This window comes from Malurus melanocephalus, unplaced genomic scaffold, assembly GCF_030028575.1.
Source record: "Malurus melanocephalus ecotype Western Australia unplaced genomic scaffold, MMel_1.1 scaffold_34, whole genome shotgun sequence".
Classification (NCBI taxonomy): Eukaryota; Metazoa; Chordata; class Aves; order Passeriformes; family Maluridae; genus Malurus; species Malurus melanocephalus.
Genome location: NW_026623266.1, coordinates 3362747 through 3375079, shown reverse-complemented (window position 1 = coordinate 3375079; position 12333 = coordinate 3362747). Strand labels below are relative to the sequence as shown.

The window sequence follows — 12333 nt, the reverse complement described above, 5'->3', positions numbered from 1 at the left end:
TCTTCTGGATGGAAAATAACAGAATAGCAATGACTTTACAGATCCCTCTCATCTCTGCTCTTGAAGGCAGAAATCAAAGCCATCAAACAGTCCTGCTGGCTTGCAGCATCCCAGTGGTGTTGCTGGCTTTGCTGAACAAACTTGCTCTAATGATCTGCCCACTGACTTCTGCCTGACAAACCCCGGGCTAAAAAAATGTTTTCTGAGCTTTGGGTTTAAAAACTCTGCTCTGTGTCTTGCAAGAGAGACTTGGRGATGCTGAAGCAGACTGAGCAATGCAGCAGGTTGAAGTCCAGACTCAGAGCCRTGTCTTGCCTGCAGTTCTATTTAATTTAATTCAGAGAGTGGGAGATGAGCTGGTTTTAAGCCCCAGCATGCTGTGTTGTTAGCAGTAAAGATATGGTGCTTACCTTGTTCCTATATTCCTTCCCATCCTTCTCTGAGTAAATCCTGAATAGGATATGCTACCTGGGCTTAGGGAGGCTTGTGGTTTTGCAAACACTGTGCTGGAGGAGAAGGAGGTGTTGGAACTTGTGGTTTATGTAGTGGGTTGGTGATTGGAGCAGTTTTTTAGACAAACACAAGAAATGCTTTTAAAACATCCAACTCACAATAATTCATAAGGTTCCTGTGCCTGGACTGCYATTGTTTCAGCAGGCTGCATTCAAAGGAACTCCTTTGTCCTGGAAAATTCTCTGCAAATGAACACCACCTAAAAATAACTATTTCAAGCCAGGACTGTCAAGATTTGACAAAGGCCGAGCTCAGTTGTTTCAAAGAGATGCATTAATGATCAGATATTTTTTTAAACCAAATCACTCTTTGCAGAAGAGTCTCTGTCCCTGCTTTCAGCAGCTAAACCTTTCTCTATATTGAATCTACACCTTTGTGGAGGAGAGCCAAAGGCATGGGGAGCATTAGATTGCAGCCCTGGACTYTGCCCAGGCTGGAGGTGCAGCAGTGCCCCATCCATGCTATGCAGGGGAGGAGGAGAGGGTGCTGCAGCTGGGATTTACCTGCCTGTGCTGTCTGATCACTGCACGAGCACGGGCACCTCTCACAGCACACACCTGGAGCGGAGCTGAACAGTCCTGGAGGCACTGATATTCAGGGGAGTGTGTGATGTGCCAGCCAGACAGCCAGCGGCAGAATTTTGGCCCTGAGAGGGGTCACAAAGTTGGAGCACTTACTCCTGCAGGGATGACCCATCTGAAGGGTCACTTGTSTTCCACCTTTGTTCATTTCTCCTGGCCAAATATAATCAGCATTCTTAGGTTTTTATACTTTCCAGCTATATATGAGATGTGGCCCATGGCTGAGGCTTTAGTTGCTTCCTGTGGGAATGCAGGACAATTTTTTTCTGTGCTCCCACGTTAAAAGCAAGGAAAGTCTCCTTGTAGTGTTCTGAAAGATAAGCCAGAGTCCTCAGGCTATGGCCCCTATTAAAGCCATGATGTGATAAGCCTGCCCTGGCCTATRGGGCTGGCATGGCCGGGTGCCTCTCCCGAAAGCGCTTGATTTACAACCCATAATATTTTCATTAAAACGTTGTTCTTATCTGGCATGGCCAYGAGGCAGAGACCAACCTGGTGCACCAACAACTTAAAACATTGCTGTTTCCCTGGCTGCCCTCAGGGATTARTCCTTGATCCAGTGCATTTCAATATAATTATCAATGATTTAAGGCAGGGTCTTTCCCGATGATGAACCACAGGTGGCACAGGAGGTGATGGATGGTGGGTACCGGGGGTGGCAGGTCACCATCACAGGGTGATCTGAATTCCCTGGCAAAGCACAGCCCGGGAAAGGCAGGTGAGGAACAGSCTGATGCAAATTAACACCTCTGACCTGGAGAAAAGACTGCACACCACACCCACGGCAAAACAGAGGCTCAGGGGAGCACATCAAGGTYGCTGTGTGATTGTCTCAGTAACCACTTCCCAGGGCAAGGAAGAAGGAACCAGCACCTTCCTTGGAGATAAAAATCTCTGATGAGATTGATGAATGACAGCAAGACCCTGCCCAGTGCAGCAGGTGAGTGAAACTGTCCTGCTCAAGGTGAGGTGGCCAAGCACGGCACAGGATGCAAACACTAAAACTATCCAGCAGCTGGGAAGCAGACTGTGCCATGAGGCTGAAGGAATCCATCCTGCTCAGCACAGCACAGGGACAGCAATGAGGGGACTTGGTCRGTGYCTCAAGGATTCAACACAGCAAYGCTGGRCTCTACTTTTATTCTAAAAGACCCMATTTCACCTGGTTTTGGAGAGCAGAGCAATGATCAGGCAGTAAACCTGGACAGCAACACCCTGCTCCTCCTCCATTGATTGCTACCCAGTCYTGTTTCCTCTTCCCATTACACGAATATCTCCCTCAACTCACATCTTAGCCCTGTTTTCTGAAGTTATCCTGCGCTTTTTCCTGAAGCATCAGAACAAGCTGTCAGTGGGGCTGGACCAGGTAGTACCAAGAGTTGAATGAGGGTTTCCCCGGATCACTGTGGAATGTGCTGCTGCAGCTTTYCCGCTGCCTCTGCATGAACAAGGATCAGACACACAGGTTTGTGCTGGACATGTCACTAAATCTAATGAGACCTTGATTTTTTCAAGGTTTTTTGGAGTGCACAGCRTAGTTTCCCAGTGTCTCAGAGAGGCTCAGAATCCCAAGCATTACCTCCTGAACTGCAAAGCCTTGGGGAYACTTGCAATCCCATACTGCATGTACTAAAGGTGGGGAATGCACCTTTAGGTGCAAATTCAAGGAATGGGGGGACCTTTTGGTCAACTCTTTTGTCAGGTCCATCTCCTGCATAAGGACCAAACAGCTGGGGTGAAGAAAGTCATCATTTTCACAGAAAAAAAGGAAGCACTATTTAAACACAAAATATTCTTTTATTTGTCACTGAAGGCTACACATGGTCATTTCTGTCTGTTCGCTTTTTTTTTTCTAGAAGGTATCTACATCTGCACTTATTTACAGCCTTGTTGTATTTACACAGTCAAGAATACAGTATTAGAAACACAAAGTATCGAGAAAAAAAATTTCTCAAAAAATTAGTTCCAGACTTCAGGAAAATTATTACACAGGGTAATGACAAGAGTCTTCAGTGCTGGGCTTACAGATGCAGCTTTGATACAAAGTCCTCTTCTCGGCTGGAGCTGCATTAGAAGTCCTCTCACAAAATAAACATTTTTCTTTTTAATAAAAAAGTGTGATTCTTCAATTGGTTATTTCAATAACATCTGCAAACTGTCCAAACACTTTAATTTTCTTTTTTTGAAAGTTTTATTATTTGCTTGAACAGCTTCCATCTCTAAGGAAAAAAAAAAATTATATATATATATGTATATATATTTTTAGTTAATTTTCGTTTGTGGTTTTCTATGCTCCCCAGAAAGCACTGACCTCTGGAATGGGAGTTAACAGCTGAGCTAYGTAACACTTGGTCAGGAACACAAAGTTTTATGGTAATTAAAGGAAAGTAGGAAAGAAACACAAAAAGTTTCCCTTGGGTGGGCTGAATGTTTTTGGTTGTGGTGGCAGAGGATGGAAAACTGCCACAGGAAATGGCCCCCTGGATGTGCAATGGCCCTTCACCCAGGAGCGAGAAGGGGGGCTCTGGAAAGGGCCCTCAGTGTCCCTGTGGTGTTTGTTTGAAGTTTGCTCTATAGTCACAAGTAATTTTATTTAAATATATTTTAGCGATGAAAAAAACCCCAACCCCAAAACAAACAAACAAATAAAAAAAAAAAGCAAACATAAGAAAGCTGTGGGGTTGTTTTTTTTTATTTTTACAAAACTTATGAAAGTTCTTTGGTGTTACRGGGGACTATTTAGTGATTATATTAAAATGAGTGATTATAATAAAAAGAGGTACTGAAAAATAACTTTTCCTGTGGAGGACTGTAACAACAGGAGCAAAAATGCCCCAGGCCATGTTCACCGTGGGATGGAGGATGCTGCTGGCCACATGGCAACCACATTTTATCCCATCAAAGGCATCCCTGGCACAGAGGCACAGTGTCCATATTCACCAGGTTCGGCAGTGCCACCAGGACAAGGAGATAAAGTAAGATTTAACAAGCAAGGTGATCTCCCTAGCTCCATTATTAATGTTACAGGCAGTTATTTCTCCTCCCCTTTTAAAAAGGAGCCACAGGACTAACCATGATCCCTGCCCTGGTTTCAATTACGCCGAGATTGAATCAAAACAGACTGCTGTGCCATAAATACAAGGGGGGCCCTCTCTGTAAATCGTAAAATTGAATTCTAAAATTTCATGTTAAGAGCCTTGTCTTTGCATAATGGATTGCGCTTCCATCCATCACGGTGACACTTACAAGTCACAGCTGAAAAAGTACTTTATTAGATTTTTTCTTTTTTTTTTTTTTTTTAACAATTTTGATTTATTCTGGTTACACTGTCTGTATAATAGACTGAGCACAATCTCATGCTGGTCCCTACGCTCAATAAAGCAACTACAGATATATTACAGAAATCCCTCACTGTTTCTAAGTTACGGCCAAATGGTGTCTCAGGGACTGCTCCAAGTCATCTGTGTCTTCTAAACCTGAATCAAGCACGGGGCTCTTAATGACCTTCATCTCATCAGCTCTCGCCTGGTGTTGTTTAGCGTTGCTGGCCCATTTTCACTGTGCCTCTGATCAATAGCCGTGATGACAAAGATATGATGAGCTGCATGATTCCCTCCGGTCACTGCTGCCTAATGATTTTTCCAAGTGCCAATCTTCAGTTGAAAGGGAAAAAAATAAAATAAAGATCTCAGAGGAAACAAACATGGCATGTCTCGTGATGTCTAATTAGTCTTGCTCAGCTCCCCTTGGGCTGAGCATGCAGGATGTTTTTCGGCTGCAGGGTCCTCATGGCACTGTTCATGTTTGGATGCCACACCAAGTAGGTGTTGTCCCTTCATCACTGTTGTCCCTTCAAATGGAGCAAGTTTCAGTACCAGCTTCAGCTACTGAAGACTTGACCTGTTGCTCCTTACTGTCTCTCACTGAGAGATGCAGCTGCTGCTCCAGACCACTGGATTTTCTCCACTGAGCTGTGAGATTTGGTCCTTCTCACCACCCATTGGACTGCAGACAAGACCAGAGTTGAAAGATACACCAGAAGTGAAGTTACACCTTTGTATTTTGATGGGAAACTCCTTTTGCTGAGGGGTGAGTCCTCTTTTTGGGAGTTAAGAAAAAAACGCCTTCTCAAAATCAAGCTTTAAAGCACATGAGAATTAAAGCACAGTGGCATTTCCCCCAGGAGATGGTCTGCCATGCCTTTGAAACAGCATCTAGCACAGTGGTTGGYACACTGGAGGGAAGGAATGCCATCCAGAGGGACTTTGGCAAGCCTGAGTGGTGAGCCTGTGGGAACCTCATGAAGTTCAACAAGGTCCTGCAGTCAGGCCAGGGCAATCCCAAGCAAAAACAGGGGCTGGGCAGAGAATGGATAGAGTGCAGCCCTAGGGAGAAAGACTTGGGGTTGTTGTTGGGTGAGAAGCTCAACATGACCCATCRATGTGTGCTCACAGCTCCGAAAGCCAAAGGTGTCCTGGCTGTGTCACCAGCAGYGTGGGCAGCAGGGAAGGGAAGGGATTCTGCATCCCAGCTCTGCCCTAACCAGATCCCACCTGGATTGTTGCATCTGGCTCGGGGGCCCCTAACATGAGAAAGATATTGAGCTGTTGGAGCAAGTGAAGAGGAGGCCATGAAGATTCTCAGAGGGCTGGAGCTCCTTTTCTGTGGACACAGGCTGAGAGAGTTGGGAGGGCTCAGCCTGAAAAAGACTTTGGGGAGCCCTCAGAGACTCTTCCAGTGCCTAAGGGGCTCCAGGAGAGCTGGAGAGAGACTTTGGACAAAGGCATGGGGTGAAAGGACAAGGGGGAATGACTTCAAACTGAGAGAGAGCAGATYAGGTCATAGGATGAAATTCTTCATGTGGGGATGGTGAGGCATTGGCACAGGTTGCCCAGAGAAGCTGTGGATGTTCCATCCTTTGAAGTGTTCAAGGCCACACAGGATGGGGCTCTGAGCAACCTGCTGTAGAGGGAAGTGTCCCTGCCCATGGCAGGGGGTTTGGAACTGGATGATCCTAAGATCCTTTCAACCCAAACCATTCTCTGATCCTATGATGGGGGTTAGTGCTGTGGGATTTGCACCCAGCACCTTCCAGTCATCTGGAAGCAATGAGTTACTAYATTCCCGCCCACAAGCAAAGCAAGAAAGGTCACACAGCCAGCATGGCCCCTTGGGGAGGCAAAAGGGACAACAAGGCTGGGAAGGGGCTACGGGGCCATCAGTAGAGTGGAAATGCTTGTGGATAGCAGAGTGTAGATCCTCAATGAGGGCACAACTTTTTGTGCTCACAGCCCATTCCATGGAAACGCACTTGAGATCCTGCAGAAAAAGCRTTTTTCACTATTGATGGGGTAAATTAAGGACTTTGGGACTGAAAATGTCCTTGTTTGGCCATCCAGGTGAAGTGGAAAGCTTTCATAGAGGCTGAGGATTCAGGAATGTAGCCGCTGTCTGTGGACAGGTTTGTCCCCAGCATTAACCACCCTTTTAAAGTTTTTGTTCTGATAGAAGGTAGCAACATATACATATATATACTTCAACATACATATTTTTTTCTCCTTTTTGACACAATGTCCATAGCTCCCATGGCGGGTGCAGGCCCAGGAGAAGACTGTCATGGACCCGGCAAGCAGAGAGGCGCACTCACATCCCAGTGCTGCTTGAGGATGCTGAAAATGCAACCCGAGGGGCTTGCCATGGCCATGGCACAGAGCAGGATGGCTCTGGGCATGCTGGATGTGTGTGGCGGGACTGGGAGACTCTTGGAAAACGGGGAAACTCCTCAGTCATTAGCTCATGTAATAACCTGAAGAGTCTGCGTAAGGCTGTAGAGGTGCCATCTCAGGCTGGCAGGGCTCCAGGAGGAATATTTTACACTCGAGTCCCTTTTCTTGGCTCCGTGGAAACATGGCCCATTTACTCTGGCACTGCTCCTCTTAGCATTGCAACACATGGACGGGGATGGACACAGAAGCACCACTTCTCTTCAGAGCTGCTCCGAGTGGGGCAGTGTAAATGGGAGGCACATCGAGCTCTCTCTGCCCAGCAGGTCTTTACCAGGGGTTCATACCTTTCAACCCAGCTTCCTGCAGGTCTCCTTTTGCTCCATTCATGCTGTTTTACACACACAGCCATCACAAGTTTGAGGTTCTAAGARGGATTTGTCCCTGGTGTCACTCAGAGAGGGGAAAGCAGGGAGCTGGATAGCACTGGGAAGAAGGCGCTCCTTCCTTCAATAAGGTGGTCACTGCTGGTTTAGCCAACACTGCCCCTATCCCCCACTGGAGCATCCTCAGGGCGGCTGAGGTGACATAACCAAGAGCTTCATACCGCCACACAGATGACAATGCTATGGCCTTTTAGTCATCTCTGGCAGGCAGCTGCCAAAGCAACTGCTCCCTCGCCAAAACCTGCAGTGGCTCTGGCCAACACATCTCCCACATGGCTCTGCCAGAAATGGATACCCTTTCCAGCTGCCTGTGCTTCACTCCTGCCAAAGTAATAAAGGTTTTGTGCTGCAAGGRGTGGTTCAGAGTACAGCGTTGGGACACAGCACCAGCATTGTCATCCTGGCTGCAAGCAGGAGAGACAACCAAAAATATCAAACCCACACCATTGGTSATGGCCATGCAGCCAAAGGTATTAGGGATTCAGAACTGGCAGAGGAACAGTCTGTCAGGGGAATTTCCATCCCATCACCTTCCTCCTGGCAAGCACCCGGGAACAGACAGACAAGGCAGACGGAGCTGGCAGCCRGCGTCTACAGAGAAACCGTGAGACACCGGTGCTGCCAATGTTTTGCTGCTCGAGGACTGCGGACAACACACGCCCCCGCTGTACCTGGGGGCGAGATCCTGCAGAGGAGTGTCAGTCTGTGCTGGAGGATGCCAGTGGTGGTGGCATGAGTGCAGAATAGCTGCCCCTAAGGACACAGGGACACTGTAGGACTCCGAGTAAGGAAACAGCCTTGGCATGGACTTACACATCTCAGGTTATCTCTCTGCAGAACTGGGAAAAGCCAAAGTGAATGGAATGAAAAAAAAAATCAGGACTGAGCTGTTCCCAGAGAGACACAAGACAGCTCTTAGAGTCACGATACGTGCAGGTGCCAGTGGGATAAAGACACCTGCTTGGGACCATGGTTGGCCACCTCCAGCCAGAACTCCACTGGGAGGTGGGGTAAYACTTCTGCCTGCAGGAACAGCGCAGGACTGTTTCAGGCAGAGAAGAGGATGCTGAGCTCATCTCCTTGCTCCCTTGAATTTCAAGGACTCTTGCAAATACCAGAGCACAGAGGTTATGTGAATACAAATTACATTAGCATGCCGAGCAACTTTGTCAGCAGTTTCTTATTAAAGCACTTGGTCCTCTCTGTAGTGGGCATTTCCATTCAGCCTCCCCCTCATCACTGCTAACAGTCAACTGGGCTCTCCACTAAATTCRAGCTCATGTAAGAAACAGTGAGAGGGTTGATTTCAATATTCTCCTTCTTGTCCCACTACGCACAAGCTGTTGCTACTTATTAAACATTTTAAAATCCCTGCTGCCAAAGTCCCCAGGAGACATTTATCTGCCATAGTCATAAAYGACTTGCCAGCATGCTACTCCAAACTGCATTTCCCAGCCAATAAATACAAGCTCCAGAACCAGGAAAAGCAGGGTTTGGCTCTAATTTTCAGTGGTATGTCACTGGGATACTATAACTACTTTTAAATTCAAATCAGCTTCCTAAAAATTAACTGGTTTTATCAGATACAGCACAGTGGACTGTTAAACACGTAGCCTCATGTACTGAAACACTATACATTTAATGAAGTTAATGCCATTAGCAAATGTACAACATGGGTGCATTAAATCCACCAGTAGAACAGCTCTATGTATGAGAGAGGATTTATTTTAGCTTTTCTCAATAGAGCAGGAGTCCCTTCTCTTGGCTTTTGCTAGGTTATTTAACTAAAACCAGGATTTGTGCACACACAAAAAACCCCCAAAATATCTACTCTCGTAATGAAAAAAGACTGGTTTTTTTTCTTTTTTTATTCCAGTTCAGGAAGGAAGAGAATCATCTTGCAAGGTAATATAATCAGCTCCTTTGCCTCTATAATCTACTTCTGCTCAGCAGGAGCTCCCAAAGAAACACTTTATGTCCCAAGTGAAACGTGAAAACTACTTGTAAGGTCTCTTTTGAGGCACATGATTCGGACGGTCACTTTCAGAGTATCAGAATCAGGGTTGTCTTCCATCTCCTTTCTTTCTGGGAAGAGTTCTCCGGCACGCCGCGGGCTCCCCCTGTTCCAAGTGGAAGGCTATGTCCCTGCCCCAAATCAGAAAGGGTTAGGATGACACAAGTTAGCACAGACACCCATTTCGCACTTACACCTAAGGACGTACGTTGATGACTCCCCACTTCGAATTCCTCACAAAGAGGGGGAAAAAGAACCAAACATACAAAAAAAAAAAAAAAAAAAAAAAAAAAAAAAAAAGGAAAAAAAAATACAAAAGACAGTAAATTTCACTGTGATCACACTACGGCAAAATATACCTTCTGTTCATTGCAAAAAACACACGAAGGCCAAATTAAAGAGGGAAAAAAGTATGTTGCATGAGTTACAGTGCAACCGTATTATTCCTTCTCTTTCTATTTTCCTCCCCCCCACCTTGTTCAGTTTAGAAAAAGGATTGAGTACAACACAGTCAGGTAAGTGGCCACAAAAGAGTAGCTGTCTTTGGCAAGAAGTCACCGCACTGACCCTCTCTGTCACCTTCTGCCCATTTCGCTCTGTCTCATGAAGTGGATGTTGTTGGCGCTGTCTGAGAGTTCGGGGTACTGCTCCACTGAGATCACAAAATAGCCATCATAGCCCTGTACCCGGCCYGTGTTCAGCACTTGCTGCTTCTCCCCTTCTGTCCACGAGCGAATACCCTCCTCCCCATCCCGCAGTCTCTGCTGTTCCCGGGACCAAGCTTGGGTGACGGCGCGCTGTCGGGCCAGCTCCAGGACGCGTGCCTTCTCCTCGTCCAAGGTGGTCCCATAGCGTGTGTTTAGACACAGTGCACCGTACTGGAGCTGGATGTCCGTGTAACGTCTAGTCCTCCCACTCAGCACTGTGTTGATCTGGGACACTGTCACATTCACGCCGTTCTCCAGGGTCCTCCGCCCGCCGCTGAGGCCCAGGATGGACAGGTCGCCCTCBGACGGCCCCTGCTTGATGAAATAATGCGTGTCCACGCCGTCGATGGTGAAGTGCAGGTTCTCCAGGTAGTGGGCGTTGTTCAGGATGGCCGCGATCCTCCGCCCGTCCTCATTGGCCACACTGATGATGTCAGTGGCCACGCGCCCRTCCTTCATGGCGAACTTGACGCCCTTGCCAAAGATGGAGCCTCCAGCAGCAAAGTTCTTGTTCTTCTTGATGTGCCGGCACCCAGCGATGCTGGAGCTGTAGATCTGTTCGAAACGCTCCAGAGTGACAAAGGCCTTCAGCTGCTTCTGCACTTCACACTGGACCCCCAAAATGGACTGAGCAGGGAGAGAAAGAAGAGAAAGACATATAAGAAAGAAAAACCTGATGACACAAAGGCATTATTAGGATGCTGGAGACCAGGAGAACATACTGGAAAYGTGTAATGGGGAGCTTCAGTATTTTTTCTCCCGACCACATTTTTTCAGAATTTTATTTATTTTTCATGGGAGAGATGTGTTGTCCCCTAATGCTCATTGTTTCTGTAAGCTGAACTGTATTTAATCTCACAGACTGAAGGATGTAGAGGTAGAAAAGGATTTTTTGCCTCAGTGGTGTTAGGGTTGAGTTTGTAATTAGATTATGTTTCTGTGTTCTGCACAGAAGAAGCAATTCATYTTGTGGCTATGGTGCTTCACCAAATGCTTTCAGATTTTCTGTGAAGTGTGGAAGTATTTGTAGAAGTTTCTTCGTTTTTGACTCTACTTTGTAACTCCTTGTGCTGCCTTCAAAGGCCCTACGTGACCTGCATGACCTGTATGACCCTCAAAGTGGCCATAACCACACTATTCCATTTCAGTGTGGCCAAAGCAGTTTGTTCAAAACTCAAGCAAGGCATTAAATCCATAACCTATTTCCCGCAAACTCTACAGTATTCCAGGATCCCTGAGTTAAGGCCAACCATACCTGATACTGAAGTTTTGGCTTATATTGAAGCAAAACTGCTGAGAGACAACAGCCCAGACACCTTGCAGTTGGGTGTAYTACAAAGTCACTTTTGCTGTTAGTGTATAATGGAGCAAGCACACAGCGAGTCAGCAGCTCATCATTACTGCAAAATGCWCTGGAAATGCTCTCATCAATTCATGGCAGTGCCGGCTTCTTACAGACTCCTGATCACGAATAATTATTTGCTCAAATTTCACAAATGCAAGAGGATTCTGTGACAAAACTCTCCTGGCACTGCCAACGGCTCAGTTCAATAATGTAATGACACCCAGGATTAAAAATAGGCTACAAAGAAAAGTYTGCTCCACTCCCATTATTTTGAGGAAATTTAGCATCCATGAAGGATATTGCCTTAAACTGTCCTCGAGCCAAGGGCTCACATCCTGGGTGCAAGAAGACAATTCGGATGATGCAAGCATTTCAGCATGGACCTCTCAAACAAGACCTGTAACATGGCGAGGGAAGTGAAATAAACCRTCATTTCCATGGTAGCCCTTTCCAGGGAAGAGTCATAAAGTATTAAAAAAAAAAATAAATTAAGGATTGAGCATTGCAACTCACTCAGAAGTTATGAGCAGTTTTGACTGATAAAAGAGAAAACTGTATGGGAGTAGAGGAACACAATTTCAAGAGCACATTTTGGGTTGTAAAACATTAAAATCCCCAGAAATTACTTTTATTCAAAGTGCTGAACAAGCTGGTGTACCTTCTCCTTTTCCCTTTCTGACTGACAGCGTAGCAGGTGGAGCAGGAAACGGTCTCCTATGAAAAAGGAGCTCTTTCTGATTTTCTCCATCCTGCCTGTGGGGCATCTCACACACCACCCAGAGAGCAATATAATTAACAGACTGATAGGAAGTGGAGCCCAGCTTCTCTGCCAATTGCACAAGTGCTCTAATTATGCAAAAAATGGACTAATTAATGTAGATGTCAGCAATGATGGACATGGAGCAATTAAGCTTCTAGGCTCCATAAAATACTGTTCCAAACAAGTGCACACTGCACAGCCTTGGTTATTAGCTATTTCCTCTTCAAAGAGGTTTAAATGGAGA

The 12333-nt window shown here is 46.2% G+C and overlaps 1 protein-coding gene across 3 annotated transcripts in view; it reads right to left on the bottom strand.

The window, feature by feature from the left end:
- Positions 1–2883: 2883 nt before the first annotated feature.
- The window catches only part of TENM4 (teneurin transmembrane protein 4), a 585345-nt gene continuing 575895 nt past the window's right edge, over positions 2884–12333 (bottom strand). For all 3 annotated transcript variants that reach the window (XM_057364068.1, XM_057364069.1, XM_057364070.1), the window contains one exon: positions 2884–10611. In XM_057364068.1, the coding sequence (XP_057220051.1) occupies positions 9853–10611 (759 nt within the window). In that variant the 3' untranslated portion in view covers positions 2884–9852. The remainder of the gene's footprint in view (positions 10612–12333) is intronic.